This window comes from Pongo pygmaeus, chromosome 16 (assembly GCF_028885625.2).
Source record: "Pongo pygmaeus isolate AG05252 chromosome 16, NHGRI_mPonPyg2-v2.0_pri, whole genome shotgun sequence".
Lineage (NCBI taxonomy): Eukaryota > Metazoa > Chordata > Mammalia > Primates > Hominidae > Pongo > Pongo pygmaeus.
This window is the reverse complement of record NC_072389.2, coordinates 73,251,343-73,271,914: the sequence shown is the minus strand read 5'-3', so window position 1 is coordinate 73,271,914 and position 20,572 is coordinate 73,251,343. Positions and strand designations below refer to the sequence as shown.

General features: G+C 39.6%; 1 protein-coding gene across 7 annotated transcripts in view; it reads right to left on the bottom strand.

Annotated features, from left to right (window-relative positions):
- Window positions 1-20,572, bottom strand: part of MAP2K5 (mitogen-activated protein kinase kinase 5) — a 260,525-nt gene that overhangs the window by 29,201 nt on the left and 210,752 nt on the right. For all 7 annotated transcript variants that reach the window (XM_054451151.2, XM_054451149.2, XM_063652330.1 and 4 more), the window contains 2 exons: window positions 8,503-8,564; window positions 5,516-5,561 (listed from right to left, as the gene is read on the bottom strand). In XM_054451151.2, the coding sequence (XP_054307126.1) occupies window positions 5,516-5,561; window positions 8,503-8,564 (108 nt within the window). The remainder of the gene's footprint in view (window positions 1-5,515; window positions 5,562-8,502; window positions 8,565-20,572) is intronic.

The following is a 20,572-nucleotide window of genomic DNA, read 5'->3' as shown; positions in this document are numbered from 1 at the left end:
TACCTTGATTAATTGAGAGAACAACCAACCATACTATCTGAAAATGTAATTACAATCAGGTTTGGAAAAGCAGAAAAGCTACCAGTGACAATTTAGTTTAGAGGAGTTAAACAAGTTAACATCTCTTAGTAAGTAATTAAATGTTTAAACAGATTTTTCTAGAGCAGTTTGGTGTTTATTAGCCCCCAAACATTACCACCTCTTATACATAAAGCCTTAGCTGAGAAATGAGATGCCTTCAAGTTTGCAGCTGCTGGGATGACACGAAGGAAAAAAATCCAAGAGCACTATTCTGATTTTAACGGATACCCCGCCTTCTAGGACCCATGCCAACTTGTTGTATTTCTAATGCCACTATTTACTTGCTGTCTAAGCAAAATGTCAAATTTCAATTGCAAACTGCATCCTGTGTTTCTTTTTAGGTGCCTGGATTGAAAACCAAACCTGAGGAAATGCTAAACGCCTTTAAAGGATGCCCTACTCTGGAATGTACAAGGAGATGCACAAAATAACAGGCATTACTAGAACCTAAGGAGAAAACCCATGTTTTTAAACAATTACTAAAGCAGTATAGTAATAGCATAAAGACAATTTCTTCGCCAGCTTGTTTCTCTGAAATTCTCTCTGCCACTGAACAGCTAGAACAGATAATAACTATTAGTAAATCAAACTCCTCTGCAATATCCAGCTGTGCCTCACGCATTTACATACAGATAGAATGGGTATATGTTTTTAATATGTATGTGATACGTACTTTTACCACAGCTGAAGTGCATGCTACAAAGGAGGGGGAGAATGGGAATCAGATCAGCATGAGATAATAAAGTGGCCTAGATAAAGTATTAGCCAGCGATTGATCTCAAACCGGGATGCTGCTTCTTCTGACCTGATTACTTACTATGCATAGATTCCATTAAATAGAGCTTAGACACGGAAAGCTTCTGGAAACACTCTAAATGCATAGAAAGATCTACCGTACTCCAAGCCCAAATTGTAACTGTGTGGGTGCCCACAGCCCACACCTTCCCCGCTCAAGTTAAGGCCCACAATCAGGCTAGGCAGAGAGGTTAAAGGGCTGCCTGACAGCTGGTGCAAAGCCCTGCTGAACCCCATAGAAAGCACCCCACCCCCACCCTCAAGCAAGCACTCTCCTGCTGAGTGAACACTTCCCTCCCTACAGTCAGCTCTGGGCCAAGTAACTCTAAAAGACAGAAGCAAGGGAGCTTAACAATCATTGAGGGTCAGGGTCCCCTTTGAAAAATGTAGCAGTCATGAATTCCTCTTTTTGGATGAAAAGGCACATCTCCACATGCATAGATAACTTCGGATGTAATTTCTGGGGCTCTGACTTCCTAAAGTCACAGACCATTGGTCAAGGGCTGCCCCCTTGGTTTTGCAGATAAAGACACTGAAGTGGAGAGGGGATGGGGAGTTGGCTGAGGTTACACAGTGAAGGGATGTGGTGGAGGTTCTCCCTGCTAAGTCACATCCTGACCTTAGCTGCCAAATAACTCTGAAGGATGATTAATTCCTCAGAAGGAATTCCTTGTGGTTTAGAGAAGCAAATGGTCTATACAGTAATATCTCACATACCCCTTTTATTTAAAAATATTTAAACACGGAAATTGAATAGCAAAACCAACCTGAACCCCCATCTTAATGCTCTCATCTTAGGTTGTCTTTGTCCCTGAGTTTAAGGGTCTGATTTTTATGTTTTTGCATCCTTCAGTTTGATTATTGACATTTAAGGGAAATTTCTCTACCATCTTTGCATTATTGCTGTCTCCCCTCTTGCTGCAGTCCCACCAATCCTTTCTGACTGGCAAGGGGCTGGCTTTTTCCCACATAAGCCATGGAATCCCTGCATTGTCTGAAGGCCTGCTGAGCATTCTGTCTGCTACCTCTTCAGGGTCTCTACTGTCTGAAAATTTGTCCCTAAGTTTGTTGGTCCCAGTTCACAGAGCTGGGGCAGCACTGACACAGGTCTTTTCTGGGAGTTGCAGCAGCGTGATTTAAAAGCAGATTCTTTAATAATGGAATCATTATCACAGGAAAAGAATTGGAGGCGGAGGTGGAGGTGGGGGTGGGGTGGGGTTCTACCTGTCTTGTGTCGGTATGCTGAATGTTCTTGGCTGCCTGCACGCTTAGTTTACCTTTAAAGCAGGGTTTAAAGCTGACTGACTCCTCATTTCTGCAATAGGCTCTTAAAGAATTGAAAGTCACACCTTTCCCAAGGATGAGGGACCTCCCTATACATGAATGGGAGTCCATTCAAGAGAATTCACTCAAGAAAAAAGATCCATGTGGATAAGTGTGCTGTTCCCAGGGTTCCTTGTATAGAAGTGGAATGTCTTAAGAGATTGCCCAGCTGGTGGTGAATATGTTGCCTATTTGAACTCCACCAGGTCAATGTTGAAGAGGGTTTCTGTTCCAGCAGGCACTAGAGGCTTCACATTGCTCTGAAAATGTCTGAGACCAAGATATATACTCATGCTTTGCCCATCCTGTTTCCTTTGCCTGGAATGGCCCCTTCAAAGCTTTCTATTAAAATTCACGTCATCCTCCAAAGGCCCTTTTCAAATGCTACCTTCTCTACCCAGTTTTTCCTCATTTCCCCAAATGGATATCCACAGAACCCTGCAGTTCTTTTATACTAGTTACTTCATTCTAGTTATTTGTATACTTGCTATAGCCCCAAAAGATTATCTGTGTGGCTTCCTCTACTTTATATCTTCTGCTGAGTCTAGAACAAGACTGTGCACAATGGTATATCAACTACCAAATTCAATTATTTAATGGGTTCTGAAATCTCTTAGGATGATGCAGATGCTGATAAAACTTTTGAGAGAACTTCTGATGTAGCTTAATGGCTACATGCCAGAAAACCACAGCAGCTGAAATGTATCCTGGCCTCCCCAAAATGTAAGCATTAAAGGAATTTCTTGGTCCAACTTTAAAATACTTCCACTTAGGATATAAAAACCGAAAACCATCATAAGAACAACCACACAAAGTAGAGGGGATAAAATATCTAAACAACTAAATGAGTTCTAACACTGATATTTTAATGGTCTCCAAAGTCTAACATTGAGTTTTACATTAATCTTTAAGACTGACATGGTCAAAAACTGCCAAGATGATGATTTTATGATTTGATAAGGGGTATTCTGGTATAAACAGTGACCTCACCACCTAAAGTGCCCACTCTGCATGGCCCAGACCCAGGAGTAAGGGTGATCTAGCCCACCAGTCCTACATTCTGATTTACTTAGGCTGAGACTTGCTGTGTTCGCTGGTCAAGGTCACACCTGGAGTTCACATAAGAGTTCCCAAATAGTGAATCTATAACTTCCAGTATTTCCAGCTGCCCATCTCTAATTTTCTTTCTTTGATTTGGAAATGGGGCCTACAGGGAAACCTTGACAATCCTGCAGGCCTCACATTTGAAGCGGCCCATGCAGCCCATGCTGGTACCCTGCTCTTTTTGTGAAAGGCATAGGCCCCCACCCAGAGTGACAAATGGGCTCTACAGTTCATGCATTCCAGAGGAGGCTCTCGGCTTCCAGATGGGAGCACCATCAAATAGGTTGTAGGCGGGGAGAGAAAAGGAAAAATTAAAGCCATTAATATGCTGGAAGGAATAAAGAGGCTGGTTCCTTAAGATTGGGCCCCTAGGATGTGGCTCAAGTTCCTTAAGACAAAGGAAAACCCACTTTCTTTCCCATCCCCTATTTGGCCCAATCTTTTGCCCAAAGTCCAGGCAGGGCTCACTCTCTGACCACAGCAGCTTCACATATAGTCTATTGTTCCCTGCCTCCTCACTGAGCCCTGCCAAAGCAGTGGTGCCTCACCACTGCTATACCTCTGGGAATGCATTCATTTAAAATCAAACAGTGAGCAGTACTAGAAATAATGTTAAATTAAGTATGGAATGGTGCTTCCTGTGACTACATTTTTCATTGTATTTTATTGACTTATTGATATTTATTAATTTAAAATGTGGGACAGCACACAACAGGGTATAGAGTTGTAAAGAGATATATCTAAATACCTATGTTCTCTCTCTCTCTCTCTCTCACACACACACACACACACACACACACACACACATCACTTGCTTTCAAGGCACTGAAAGTACTCACCCTTTAGCCTTGTCTTTATGATGTGCCACCCTGGAGTGGTGTTCCTTACCAACATATACATCCATATACATTTATGGGCGTATGTGTGATCTGCAGATGTTTTATTTATAAGTGGCCAACTCATTGCAGCATTGAAACATGCATTTACAAACAAATATCTGTTTTATGGAACCGTATTCCTTTGTTTTAATAGCTGAGCTATCCAGCCATAGCATAATAATGCACAAGGTAAATGGGTCTCCATCTCTAGAACCTGTTCCAAGTTTTCTCAAATGTGACTAACTGCAAGAATTTCCCAACCATTACAGAGACCAAAAAAAGAGACCAGTTTATTCTAGACATGAAACCTGCAGAGTTATAAATTGCAGAGGTTTTTAGGGGTGATCTTTAACTTGAAACTACCCTGAAAACTGAGATTTTGCTCCAGGGAACATGAAGGAGGAAAGTACCTTCCTGAAAAGCATTCATGATGCAAAAAGGAAACGTACTGTTATTTTACATTCGAGGATGAAATCCATATTATACAGAAGTTGGGGCACTGAAACTGTTTATTAGGTTGGAATACAAAGGACGAAAACCTCTGAACTGGTATCTGTAAAATGCATATTGTTTAAAGAAGGTGAAAGAAAATTGGTAGGAATTTGCTCTGACTGTAGTAATCTAAAGGCAGGGAATGGTATGCAAAACATTAGAAAGAACAGACTATAATTATTATTTACTAATGCTCGATCCTAATGTTATTCTAACAGCTTGTGCATTGTCAAATCAACAATCTGCACTAAACAAATGACCATTTGGGAATTGTTAGGGAGCATCTCTGTTCCTCTCCCTGCTTGACTAAAAACTGTCATTTGCAATCAAAGAAAGCTGCCTTGGAGCTGAGAACACAGCATTCGCAGCCTTGTAGCTGTCTCTTTCTGAGGAAAGACCAAAGATTCACATTAACTTGATCTTTTGCAGTGAGTTTAATTTCATTCTACATGAATCTAAGAGGACTCCATGCCATATTCAGAAAATTTCTGCAGAATTGCACTAAAAACTTATTGCACTGATGATCTTCTGTTACCAATCCTCTGAATTCTAAAAGGTTTAATAGCAAATGAGGATAAAGAGTAACCTACATGAAGTTTGTGACCCTTGATGAGGCAAATGAAAAGAGTTCTGCATTAACTTTCAAAAAGGTGGTGGGTTTTTAAAAAGTAAAAACTATTATCTGAGGATATGAGCTTCAAAAACATCTACCCAAATGAAGTAAATAAGGTTGCCTTTTCAGAGCCTATGGCTGTTTTAAATTCCATTCTGGACTTTTAAACAGAATGTTAAACATAAATATATAACTGAGAATTCTAATGTAACTAAAAAAATTCACTTACCATCAATTCTTCAGGTGCTGGCCTTTCTTTTGGCTGTTTTCGCATACTATAGTGGAGAGAAAAAAACCCCTCATATTATCTGTGTCATTTGTATATTTTTGCTATAATTTCTACCAATGGCTATTTGTACTGGAATTTGAATGTTTTCAAAATACATCATGTTCAATTCTTGGCCAAAGTATTAGCATATATTCCCTTTCTTTTATTTTGGTCTTTACTTAATCAGATTTCTGGGGGACATTATGAGTAAGAAACAAAAAGTTTTTTCTTACTTTTTCACTTAAAAAATATTTTGCAACACAAATAAAGAATGAATTTAAATGTATCCTAATTCTACTTTTGAAGCTAATGTGAAAAAAGCAGCAATATTCTCTTATTGACTCAATTATCCATTTATTTCAAACTTAAATTTAGAGAATATACTTTTTTTTTTGGTAATTGGGATAAGACAGTAAGGAAAGAAACATGACTGTAGAGTCAAATGAGAATACATCTCATTCTTTCACTGTTACTCCGAACGATAAGTAGTATATAAAACAGGTCAGGAATCTAGATAATGCTACAAAATTACAAGTGTGTTGCTGTAGATTATCTTGACTTGCATTTGTTTTGGCAACAAGGCAAGTTGATAATTCATTAAACTGCTGTGGGACAGCTAAATTTGTTTAAGCTGCTTAAAGATTCACATTCTTCATGCAAAATATTTCTCGTCTTCCATGCAATAGATATAATTAGTAGCTGTTACATGTACTTAGCTATGTGATGAAGCACTCACACATGGGATGGAGGTGACTGTGGGCAGCTGCCTCCTTGATGGCCCTATTTGTTCTAAACTCAGAGTGTCCGTGGGATAGTCATGAAAAGAGATTGCTGCTTCTATCACTTGGAAAAATCACACGGATGCTTTTTTCTTTATAAGGCACTCTTCTAACAGGCAAGAAGAAAACTCTTCTTATAATCTCTGCATTTGCTGACAATACTTTTTTAAAAATAGATTTAATGATCATTTGGCAAACAAGAATCAGAGTTATGAACCATTAATGACATCGAGGACATTTGCCTTCCCTATAAATAACCATATGCACCTCTCAAATACTGCATCCATTAGCAACTAATTCAAGCTGTCTCGCCAGTGGAGTTGGTAACAGTCCTAATCTGACATTCCAAAGTAGCTGCATCTCTTGGGAAAACAAGGCTATTATGCACTATCATTTCTGTTTTGGCTTGACATCTGTGGAAATTTGAATACAGGTTATCCCTCCCTCTGTCTCCATAAAACTTTTAAATAATAGCTGATTAATTTTTTGGACAGGAGGGAGGTGAAGCCTTATCCACTTTTCTCCCTGCTGCTCAGACCAGCCCCACCCCCAGGTTGGTCTCAGACCACACAGCGAGATAAGATTAGCACTGCGATCCTGTCACAAATCCAACATCTCCTCCAAGCAGAGAGGGTGATGCCCAAACCAGGCGCTCCAGGCAGTAGAGGAATCGCATGGTTTGTGTTTCAATTTTTGCATTTCAAAATGAAACATTTTAGGAATTCCATGTAAAGGAAATTAAGAGAGATATATATTTCTGGGTAATGGTTCTAACATCATTAAGGAGCTTCAAAACAGCTCAGGATTCCAGTGTTTAGTCAACATGTACGCTTTTTTCCGACATGGCATGCTTTGGAAATAAAATGTTTTCAGAGTAAAAATAGTTTTTAAAAGCTACACAATATTATATAAGTATTTTAAATAAATAGAAACAGAATTAATAAAATTTTTTTAATTGGAGAGAAAAATTTCTTCCTCACATATATTTTCTATGGAATATAAACTGCATGAGACATTTTTATTAAGAGGTAACATGTTACACTTAGTCAAAAAGGTGATAAAACTTGACATTTATATTAAGGAATATTTCTTGGTTTCCCTTTAGCATAATCATCAGACGGATTATGGTGGGAGGGGAAGGGGATGGCACACAACTATTCTGGTTAGCAAGAATTCTGCTAACATTACTTTGCCACACCACAGAACCAAGGGTTTCTTTTGGTGGGGTCTGCCCATTCATTTTCCACCAGTGGACATGACTCTGGACTTTGGTGAAGGAGGGAAAGAAGACCAACGTAGTTAAGAAGGAGTTGCGTTTGGTTTTGTCTCCTGCTTTGGGGACAATGATTCCTATGTTCCTGAATTCCTCCTCTCTCCTAGGTAATTCTGTGTGCTGGAGTGAGGGAGAGGGCAGAGGAATACTTGGGCCTCCCAAGGCCACATGAGTCCTGCAGGACGAGGGAAGAGGGGAATGATGGTGAAAGGGGTAATAAAAGACGTATGCGTTCTGCTAGGAGGAAAAAGGCAGAAGGCTGGCAAAGAACCCTTGGCAGTAAAATGCTTGTTTCTTCTGATATAAAATGACAAGAATTGCTTAGAGGCTCTGAAGGCCCCTGTGGCTCCTCTCAGTTCTTTAAGGGTTAAAGTGGGCTGAACTGTTTTCATAGTCTTCCAAAGGTCAAAATTCATTGAAATGGGACCCCAGTATTGTATTTAAAATACAACCAAAGATAAAAGTTATTTACTGAAAATCCGATGAATTAATAAACTATGCTGCTTCCACTAAGTGACAGACAGTTTTATGGGTAACTTGAGGTTACATTAATAAAAATAAGCTTCGTACGTCTGTTCAATAGGGGCTATAAAATTGTGTATTTCTTTTTTTAAAAAAGGATGGCAACAGTATCTGTGCTTAAAGAAGTATCATGACTTTCAGCAGTTTATTAAATCAGGAAAAGGGCTCTGAAGTATGCTTATGACCCTTTGTGTAAATAACGTTTACATAATTTAAACAATTTCTTCAGCTTTGCTGCCCCATCTGCCCAAGGCCCCGAAGTCCCTCCTGTCTCCAAAAGGAAGCAGGGAGAGCCATAAGGTCTCACGGAGCTGCCGAGTTAATGGCATGTATCATTTACATTGAAGGCATGGCATGTTTGTAAACGGGCTCACCACTGAGTGATGAAATGTACAAATGGCTCCGAGAACTCTCCAACTGGAAGGACGGGCGAATCCTGGGATGGAGGAAAAACATGTCACCAAAAGTCACAACAGTTCCTTCTCTTTCTTTATATTCCCCACCCACCCATGTGAAGGAGCAGTATGAAGATGAATACAATGAGAGTAAGGCCTCACCCAATTAAAAAGACTGTCTTTACCCTATTCCACGCATTTAGGTAAAAATGCCAAATTTAAAGCCACACATCTTTTACAATGGTGAGAAACATGAGAGCTGAGAGAGAGGGGAGGTGAAAAAAGGACAATGATAGCCACAGGGTAGGAGAGAAGGTAGGGAAAGTGTAAATGAGAAATTAATGATTATTTAAGTAACACACAAATGGTCTTGTAATTAACAAAGAGCTGTGAAATTATTCTTCTGTTGACCTTTGTTTCTTTTACTGGATTTGCTATTTATTTACACTTTCTTTTTTATTTACATTTATTTGTATATTCAACTGCTCTTTACTGTTTGCCCCTAATAGAATAATTTGGATCAAAAAAATTTTTTTTTCACTTTAACAGAAAGGCTTTTACAGGGGAAGTTGTTTCCTGAAAAGGAATTTCAGCCTATTTGTCAGTCTAGGCAGACTCCTCATATGAGAAAGCCAGTGAATTAAAGATACAATGAAAAACTCCCAGCTTGACCACCAACCAAAACTAGGATGGAGGTGGGAGTCAGTCAAAAAAGCAGAAAACTACACAGCAACAAACAACCACCACCACGTAACACAGAGAGCAAACCCATTTGCAAAGGAAGGCTTTAAGAATTTAGGAGTTTTTCCAAGAATGACAGAGAGCGCCACTGTGTTTATAGTGTAACAGCTCAGGATGTAATGAAATTACACTGCAGAGTACTTTAACAGTCATCTCATTAGACCTACAGTTGGAACAAGAGAGCCACATAAAGTAGGCAGCTGCAAATGACTCCATTCTCATCTATTCTCATTTGCTATTAAAAATACCTTTCGGCGGCTTTTTTCCTCCCTGACATCCCTACACAAAGTGCCCTGCAAAGTATGATACATGCACCTATTTAAATTAACAAAGGAATGACTTATTTTAATCTCACTGTGCTTTGGAGTGCTTTGGCCATTTGGATGAGCAATATATCATTACATACAACCTTCCAGCGCTGCAGGCAAGAAACTCAGAGCATGCAGCATTTGGTGGGAGCCAAACAATTTCTCTAGCACACAACTGTGTCAAATGCATGCATGTATTCATTATTGAGAACGAGAGGAAATAGCTTTGATGTAGTGGAAAAAAGAAGATGATAAAAGCACCTCTGCAATATGCGTGTCATTATCAATGGTGGCAGATAGATACAATTGCACAGCCTCCTATGTGATTAGTAAATATACATATAATTGCTGTGGCCAATTATCAGAAAAATGAGATCGGTAATTACAAGACAGAAAATTAACTAGAACTCTTATTAAGGCTTTGTTTCCAATTCAAACAATTGGAAACTGCTGGAAAATACAATTGAATCAAAAGGAACTAAGGGGGTCAAGGCAGCCAAAAAACAAACAAAAAAAACAACAAAAAACAGACAACAAAAAACCCCGAAGAGGCTACAAGAAAAGAAATATGAACAAAATGTTTCTTGGCTTTTGCATATCTGTCCTCCTTGAATTTAATCTATTCATCCAGAAGAAGGGATGGTTAGCAATTCTAAAATTAAAATTCTCATCAGTAGAGAAAGGCTAAGAGGAAAAGAAAACAAAGGAAAAATGGGAGTGAAATAAAATCTTGCCAAGTTCAAAGGATTACATGCAGGCATTACACAGAGACGACATGAAAAACGGGGGTGGATGGGTGGCTGATGAAACAGTCCACTCAAAAGAAACAAGACACGAAATAGCATGACAAGTCCTCAATAAAGGTATATAAAATGGCCACAGAAGTCCCATCGGTTTGAAGAGCAAAAATAAAACATGATATCAATTTCAGCTGCAGCCTGTTTTAGGAAAGCCATATATATCACCAAGCCTGTAAGATTCTACAAGGCCCAGTTCAAGAAATGACATTTTACTGTCTCAAAAACCATTAGTAAAAAGATAGTTCAAAGTCTGAGGTGTAAAAATGATGGACTCTGATCAGTGAGGAAGCTTCTCTAAGTCATCGCTTCATGGATTTTTTTTGAGGGTGTAGTACTGAAAGTATCTGAGTAGTAGTTGCTCTAAAATGCAATATTTAGGAAAATAAAAGCCTGCTATCTTAATGTGGTTCAATATTTACCAAGATGGTTAAAATTCTGGACTGGCTTTCTACAAAGATCTGGTATAAAACATGATGCTAATGTGGGCCTCTTCTCAAAGTATGATATCAAAAGTAAATTAATGAATTATAGACTAGCAACTTGATGAAGAGGCCACTTAAAAACGGATGAGAAACAAAATGAGGAAATGTGACATCTTGCATGGGTAGTTAATTTTATTTAAGACCTGATATTATAGCCTGTTAAGTTCCTCATATTATAAAACTAAGGAACACTGGGTGGTACCCATGAATAATTTATTTCCCTTCTGAAAATGCCAGTCCATGTCGACTTTGCAGAACCACAGCCAGCAGATTCTCATCTCAGTGGTCCCTGGAAATAATCACTCATTAAAGATATGGGGCAAATTCTAATCTCACATGCACAATGCCAGATATTTATTTTTGTTTTAAAATCCATGTCTCCTGCATCCCTCAAGAGAGAATTTTCTGAGATGCAGAAGACTGAGTGGTAGGGGGATGGTGAGAATGCCACACATAAACACTGGGCAAAGGCATTTTCTGAGAGCCTCCAACTCCACAGAAGTATGCAAGCTGTTAACACTCCAAAGGAAAGCAAAGGAATATACCTGAGAGTGTTCTCTGCACTGCAGGACTTGACAGTACACTTTTCTCTTTTTAAAGCAAATACAATTACAAAGTTAGTTTTGATCAGGATGTGAAAAATCTCCAAGAACCTGCCTATTTTGTTATCTAATTCAAATCTGTGAGGAGGGAGGCATGCAGTAAATTTGCGCTCCAGTTTCACTGTAGCTCACAGGAAGGGAAAGTATCTAGTCATCCCAAGGAGTTCAGAGACTCTAGTAAAGTAGTTGCTGCTACTTCCCAAAAATGCCCTCTATGAAATATGGGTTCTGGCAAGATGGAGAAATATATTTCAAAAATATAAATGTGGGTTGAAGAAGCAGTTACACTGAATTCTCAGTACTGGCTGACACTGACTCTAAATTGTTAATGAAAGTCACTCTCTTTAAGACGTTGGGTGCCATACTTCACCTTAAGGGCTTTTTTTCCAGATGCTTTTCCATTGAACTTCTAAGCACGGAGGTAAAGAACGAAGCAGTGGACACAACCTTAACCAAAAGCCTCAATCTGACAGTCTAGTCTCAAATCAACTTTAGAGTTCTGCTGAAGGTACACAAGCTGGGTCTTGTTATCAAGCAGGCAACTGTTATATAAAAACAGGTGCCATAAACCATTTTAGTAAGCAATTCTGGTCATCAAGGAGGACGGTTTCCAAGCCTCAGAGGTTTCAGTAACTACCTGGTCAGCCCCTTTTGCTAAACAACTGGAACACAAGCACACAGCATGCTAGAGAACAGCGAAGGACAATAGGAAAAAGTTTGAGTGATGCCTTTGCCTTGTGAATAATGAACAGTTCAAGAAGGTCAACCCATTACAACTGAAACTGTTTAATTATTAATTATGCACAATCTATGGGCAAAAGGACAAGTTCAGAATGCTTAATGTATGTTAACTTCAACTGGACTCTCTCTGGGTATTTTGTTATTAGCACTTGTCAGCAAGGTACTCAGGCATAAAAAAAGGCAAGTAGCAGAAAATGTGTGTGTGTGTGTGTGTGTGTACCTGCACACTCAAAGAGCTGGTGGAGGAGACAAGGCAGGAAGAGGTCCAATTCCAACCACAGCTGCTACTAGTTCACTTACAGAGTAAGTGTGCCAATAAGTACATTTAGTGACCTTGAGAGCAGGCAGGTAAGCTGGACACTCCAAATACAGAAAGCATCAATGAGAAAAGTGCTTTTAATATTCAAGGAATATTCTTTTTTGAAACTGTAATGTATCTTGGCTTTAGAATAATCTGTGTCATTAATCTACCCTCCACCCCGCAACTCCCCACCCCCATAAAAGTGCATGTAAAACTGGTAAAATCTGAATAAGATCAGTGGTTTGTGTCTTGTATCTATGACAATTTTCTATCTACAGTATAGATACTGTACTATACTTTATTTATTTTTTTTTTATTAGATGGAGTCTCGCTCTGTCACCAGGCTGGAGTGCAGTGGCACGATCTCAGCTCACTGCAACCTCTGCCTTCTGGGTTCAAGTGATTCTCCTGCCTTGGCCTCCCGAGTAGTTGGGACTACAGGCGTGTGCCACCACACCCAGCTAATTTTTGAATTTTTAATAGAAACGGGGTTTCACCATGTTGGCCAGAATCATCTCCATCTCTTGACCTCGTGATCCACTGGCTTCAGCCTCCCAAAGTGCTGGGATTACAGGCATGAGCCACGGCGCCCAGCCGATACTGTACTATACTTACAAGATATTACTGTTGAGGGAAACTGGGTGAAAGGTACACAGGATCTCTCAGTATTATTTCTTACAACTGTATGTAAATCTAAAAATTACGTCAAAATAGAAAGTTTAAAAAGAAAAGGTAAGGGACAGGGACTATTTTTAAACAATTAGATGAGGCCAAGATTCTTAGCAGAACTCTGCTTGTATAAAGGAGAAGGCTGGCATAAATACTCAAGTGGAAAAAAGTTAAGGGGCTTTTGCTTAAAAAAATATTCCTGAGGACTACATTTCTGCCTATAATTCATAATTAAAGGTGACAGGGGGACCTGACAATAATGTGGTGGTTAATTCAGACACTGATAAGGCATAACATAAAATACTGTGTAAAAATGATACAATCATTCATTATTCATTCATTCATTCAACAGCTTTTGTGGGCATCTACCATGTGGAACGCAATGAGCCTGGCATTATGGAATGGCTGATACTTAATCCATATCCTCAAAGAATTTGCGTATTGTTCAGAGGGATAAGATGTACATCCCTAATAACCAGCCCTGCAGGATGGAGGAAGTGGCCACGTGAGACTGCCAAAGCTGGGCACTCAGGATGAACAGGAGGGCACTGAGGTTTTGGTTCAGTTTGGCTGGCAGACGCGAGTTCACAAACGAGGGTCATGAGGCATAAAGTAAAAGAGTCTGCAGCATGTGAGATACCTTCTTTGCTCTCCTACTTTCTTCTTTCCTCTCTCCCAGACAGCACCTGAGGGTGGGAGGGACCTTGAATGTTGTAGTCTGGGTCCTGGTTCCCTTCTCCTTATACAAAACTGACATTCCTTCAAACTTTATGCATACTGGCAGTAAAGCAAAGGAAGATGGGACAACCTCTCAAATATCTCAAGGTGTTGGCTGTACTGGTGAATTCTGAGGTCAGTTGTACTGTGGTTGGATTAAACCAGCATGGCAAGTTAAATGAAATATGGCCAGCCCTCTGTTTTTTAATAGCCCACTTCTAGACTTATGGTGTCAAGCCACCAAGCCAACAGGTGTTCAACATCAGAAAATCACCTGTAGTCTGACCAATATTGAGAGTCACGCTCTATATTTTAAAAGTAAATCTTTTAATTCATGTCTGACGTTCCTTTGCCCTGGCCCAACAATGTCTACTCTTAGGCACTGGGATTCATACTAATTGGCAAAGCTCTATTGGATCACTGCATTCTATCCTCAGTGCTGGGATCAAAGGTCATTTGTAATTCTAGGGGCTTCATGCCCAGCAGGATAGCGTTTTGCCTGTCAGACTCCAAATTGGTTTCTGATCCTCCACTGTTCACTGCTTTAGAACAGCATCTTTATGAGACAACTGGCAGAACCCATAGGGCAAATCTGTACTTGCTTGGGGAGAAAATCGAGTTTGTTTACAAAAAAAAATCTAAAAAACAAAAAAATGAAAAAAACTGGACCCTCACCTCTAAGGATCTCCATAGAAGCTAATCTTCAAACCAAAAACAACCTGTCCAAGGTGTAAACTAATGTGAGATTCTGGGAAATCAGCTACATTTTAATATTTTAAAGGTCCTCAATGTTCATATCTGTCCATATCTGCTGTAACAGAATGTAGATGGGGGAGAAAAAGCAGTCACATGTTATCAGAAGGAGAAAGGTGGGAAAGAGATGAATAGGTGCTCTTGGTCCGAGAATGAGTCTCGTTTAGAGTGTGAGTAGCCATAACTACATAGCAGATTTGTACACATTCCATCAATGCTTGTTAAAACATTGAGTTTATTTTAAAATGTGGCCACTCCATGAAGGAACAATCAGCATTTTGACTCTAAGTGTATTTTTGATTTCATGATGCAGATAGAACTGACCTACCTCTCGGTGTGTTACAAGGGAAAACATCAGGGTGAAAGCGAGGCTTTGAACTTAGGAAGGCTGGCAGATGACATACCAGAGAAGAAAGCCTCTAACTCCGCTCAGCTGGAGAACAGAAAGCCCGCCTTTTACTCATCCCACTCCACATCAAGTCTTGAGCAGAGAAAGTGAAAGATGATTCAATTTCCACACTGGGTCACCCCATGCTCTGGGCTGCCAGGCGTGACAAATTACATGTGTGGGCATTTTGGTGTGACGTTCTGTCCACTGGGTCTGGGCTGACAGTAGCAGCTCATTTAACTTGTCTCAGATGGGCCTGGAACCACGGGGTAAAGGCCTGAATTTTTGCCACTGAAAGGCCCATCCTACCCATAAACCCTTTAATCAAGGAGAACCAGCTGTTAGCCAAGTGAATATCCCTACCAGATGGCTTATAAGAAACAAAATATAAACGAACAGGTCTAAAGGAATCTGTCTCCGGGTAACTGAAATTTGAGATTATAGAGATTTTTTTTCCTATTTTCTTTTTCTCCTAAATGTGTTTTGGAAATTCTTCAGTATTGGGATAAAAGAGAATAGAAATGATCTTTGTCATTAATGTCAAAATGGACTCTTCATTTAGTCTGCTTGGTTTTTTTTTTTGTCATTTAAAAGATTTATATTTACTTAGAAATGTTGTAAACATATGGTAAATATCTTGGTGTTTTATAACATTTCTTGAAAATAGGTAAGTGGAGAAATGGAAAATAGATTAATCTTTTAAACTGTATTTATAATTGCTTCCTTTCCAAAGCCAATGAGCATCTTTTTTCTCTTTTTATTTTAGGTCTCTTGTTGGTCATCAGCCATAGTGCACAGCATTTTTTAGAGGTGCCTACATGAACAGTACACACATACTCACACACTAACATCCACATACATCTCCCTTTTCAGTGGCTTAGGCAGAGCAGCAAAAAACATACTTGTCTCATACCGAAGGGATTTCATTTACAAACGTAAAACCCGTTATTGTCCTCTTTCTCTGCAGCCTCCCAATGCATTTCTACTGCTTTTCATAAAACACTGCTGCAAATAATCAAACATGACCACTGACATCCACAAGATTGAGTTTTAGGAACCATTAAATGAGCTCACCCTCGTGGGAAGTCTCCTGCTCAGGCTGGTCTAAAGGTAATTATTCAGCAATTCCTACCTGTGCTTTTACCTTGTTCCTATATAGTGTTTGAATTTCATACACTGGTCAGGTCAACTTTTTTCCTCAGGAAAAGTCCAGCTATACATGTTTGATCCAGTACCTAAATTATAATGTTAATATACACACTGGCATTTCATCTGGTTCTACAGAAGTGCTGATTAAAAGCACTCTTAAAGGTAGATCATAAACCATATTAAAAACAAAACAGAAAAATCTAGGAGAGAAAAAAACCCTTAATAGGTGCCTAAATGAAAAAAAAATTGATCTTTTCATAGATAAAGAGTTAAGATTGAAACATCTGAACCACATCCACACACTGTTGAAGTACAAGAACCTGGCAGGTCCGTGTCCTGAAAAACCAACAAGCCATAACACTATCAAGTCAGACTCTGAGAACTCACTGTAAATCCAAAGTCCACATCACCACACTGTATGTCCTCCTGAATGTTCACTCGACTGTTAGTTAAAATAATTACTGGCATTTGCCACCTGCACTGCCAGCTACAGATAAGGGGGGAAACAGAACTACCAGTGGCTGCGTGTATGAGTGTTGGCTGTATTTGCTTACACACATTTTTAAACAAATTCAAAGGCTGCTTCAGCTGCAATTCAAAGGCTGAGAATTATATGTGAAACTGTGCTATAGTTGGTTTTATACAATAGACAGACAGAAGGGAATTTAAAGCTGGTTTAAGGAGACAGTACATCAGTTTAAAATTAGTTACTATGAGGGGAACAAAGGGAAAGAGGGAGGGAGGGAAGAAGAGGAAATGAAAAAAATAGAACTACATACTGTGAAATGAACAAGTTCAGTTAGAATGTTCATCAGGATTTGGAAAATCATAATGCCATCTGCTACTCTGGACCTCAAAACATCAGGGATCTCGTGGGCCCAGACGCTTCCATTTCCAGGAGGAAGGAAGGAACTTACACTCCCTGGAATGCTGCCTCCATTCTGGAATGGAGGCAACACCCCAGCCGACCAGTTTGGAATCTCTTTTGAGAACATTTGTACTGCTCACATACACATTTTCCCCGGTTTAGAGAAAATTAACAGCCAGCAAAACGATTACAGCAACTTGGCAGTGAAGCAGAGCAGTGCCCCCAGCCCAAGCTGCTGGGTAACTGACCCTGGCATCCAACTTGGGCTCAGGGTGTGTAGGTCCCATCATGGTGGATTAAATGAGCATTGTCCTATGGCTGGGTAAGACTTCACAATACAGCAACACATGTTAAATGACAGCAGCCAAAACTGGCCCCACCAGGCAACTGCCCATTCACAGACCACTATTCACAGGACTCCATCACCAAGAAATTAATTCATTAATAATACATCAGGCTTCATGGACAATTCAAAGGAAATAATACAAAGCTACTTGTTCAATGACTGCCTAAAGATGCAGAATTTTTCCTGGTTAAAAAATCCCCACAAATCTAATTGACTTACTAAATCAAAATTATGGGGATGTTTATGTTAATATTTTGGTTAGTAAAAAAGAAGAAATGGATAAGGTCTATTGGCTGAATTCACTCAGTGCCACTTGGAAATAATAAAAATACAGATTTTTTTTTCAGCAATAGTTAATAAAATCTAATTTTATATAATTGTGTGTTTAAAAATTTTTTTTTTTTACTTCAAGTGACTTTGTACATCCTTCAGACTATGAGGAAAAAATTATCTTATAACTTGTTTCTTCTGTAACATTTTGTATTCGCTTCTTTCTTACTCCTCCCTTCTGACAACTCATAAATATGAATTAAATATAATTATAAATGAACAGAACATTAACTTTTGGATTACTGCTGTGTTTTGGTAGAATGTTAATGTCATTTCTAAAGAAACAGTTATTACCAATAGAAAAAGTAATTACTAAAGGAATGCTGGCCTTAATGCTAACCTATTTTCAATTTTCAAACCAGCCAAACTGAATCAATTTAAACACACTGGACTTTTCAAAGAAGGTATTAGATTTCTAAAGATTGCCTTACATAAAAGAGGAATATCAGTTTTCAGGATTCAACTATATATTCCCAACACTTTGAAACACAGGTCCAGTTGACAATATCGCCGAAAGGACAGGATCATTGTGTGCATATGCCTGTATTAACTTACTGAGTTTCTAATGCCTCAGTCATTAACTAACATAAGCTGCACGCACCGTGAAATCCCACATCACAAAAACCTGTTTGTGGGAGTGGTTGGAGTTAATCACTGTGGTCAGACACTGTGGGTCTGCAGGTCCTGTCTCCCTTTAACCACCCGCAGTTATGTGCTGTGACAGGAACAGGCCATCCTTGGGATGCTGGGAATAGGAATGGGATGGTGTTCCTTTTACTTCTTGCTAACTTCAGAAGCCAGAGTCATGGTAAAGTCTCTCAGGTAAAAGATGAGTGGATATTATTTCCTCTGAAGTTGGTTAATCCCATTTTTTCTTTTCTTTTTTTTTCTTTTTTTTTTTTTTGAGACACAGTCTCGCTCTGTCATCCAGGCTAGAGTGCAGTAGCGTGATCTTGGCTCACCGGAACCTCCACTTCCCAGGTTCAAGAGATCCTCCCACCTCAGCCTCCTGAGTAGCTGGGACTACAGGCACGTGCCACCATGCTTGGCTAATTTTTGTTTTTTTTTTGTAGAGATTGGGTCTCACCATGTTGCCAGGTCTGGTCTCGAACTCCTGAGCTCAAGTGACCTGCCTTCCTTGGCCTCCCAAAGTGCTAGGATTACAGGCGTGAGCCACCGTGCCTGGCCTAACCCTGCTTTTGAATTTCCGGGAGGTATTATTAGGCAATCATTCTTGCCATCAGCATCCCCCACCCCCCAGCACCGGCTATTTTCATAGCCCAGTGGCTTCTCAGGCACCCTGCCTAGGAATGAGTGATTCTACATGAATGAATTTTTTAAGATAACACATTTAAGAGCCAAACTTATTGTATTTCAATAGAAATCTTTCTAAGAGGATTCACGCTCCTCTATGCCAAATTAAACAGAGTATGCAGAATAGAATTCAATTAACTGAAAGACGTGGGGTCATTAATATAGACAGCAAAACTGAACTGAGTTGCAAAATACGTATGCCCTTTGAGCATGTCTGCAATGCTAAGATGTCTTCTTTCACAGCTTTATAAAAAACCTCTTCCTTTGATGCCAAAATGTTCAGTGGTCACTTTGTACTTTCTTCAAATCAATGATAGTATAATGCAAGGAACCTTACCCTTTGATTGTCACTCAGTTTCCTTGTCTGTAAAATAGTGTTGTGGGGAAAGAATGTGACAGGAAACACTGTGTAAACCATAAAGGTTAAGGCTTAGACTTCTGAATTCCAGTAGAGAACCACATCTATTAGCTAAGTATCTCCTCATCATATATTCTCTGTCAATTTTTGGATTTGTATTTCTGAGGTCTTGAAAAAACAAGTATTGAGATTTATGCATAAATGTCATTTGATGAATATTTACAAGAGCCTATAGGATGTTAGGTGCAGTACTAGGAAGACAGAAATAAAATGTCTAGGAACTTAGAGTCCAGTTGTTAAACTCATAATTGAATCTGGAGCAGGAATGAACATAGTTCTGAATGAGGTGCTCAGTGATCTCCCAAGAACAGAATGCTAATAATCTCATCCCTTGAACATGCCTCTCTTTCTGTGTGCCCCATCTCAGGAGAGTACCACCATGCACCTGACTGCCCAAGCCCTGTGATTCATCCCTGACCCTACCTCCCTACCTTCCCTTATATCCAGTTACTTACCAAATGCAGTTAGTTCCATCTCCTAAATACCCTTCAAACATGCTAAGGCTGTCCTGATTAAACCCCTCCAATTTCTGATCAGAACTACAGCTTCAATGTCCTTTCTAATCCATCTTCCACAGCCCTGCCACACAAATCTGGCTATGTTGATCTCTTGCTTAAAACTCTTTCAGTCTCCCCATCCTCCCTCCCCTACAAATATCTCTAAGCATGGCGTATAAGGATCCTTCAAAATGTGGCCCTTGGTTTATATCTCATAATACTTGCCCAAACACCCCAGCCATACTGAACTCCCTGCAGGGGCCTCAGATCTCTCCAAGGCTAACTCTTATTGGCTATCCTTCAGTCTCCTCTCTTCTGCAGAGCTTCCCTGGTAGCCCCCATCTCCTCCACTGAGTTCTCTCCTCTGTGTTTCCCCAGCACCTTGGCCACACTTTAATTATAGAATTTATATGGCTACAAACATCATTAAATACCATATCGTAAATACCCATTTATGTGAGTGGTTAAAATGATAGTTACTGTGGTCCTCTGAGAGCCCAGGCCATCAAGTCTCGTATCACTTACATTACCGCAGTTTAGTGATCTGCATATATGACTGTTTACTTGTCTGCCTCCCTGACTAGAGTAGCTGCTCTTTAATGGTGGAAAGAGCATCTTATTCATT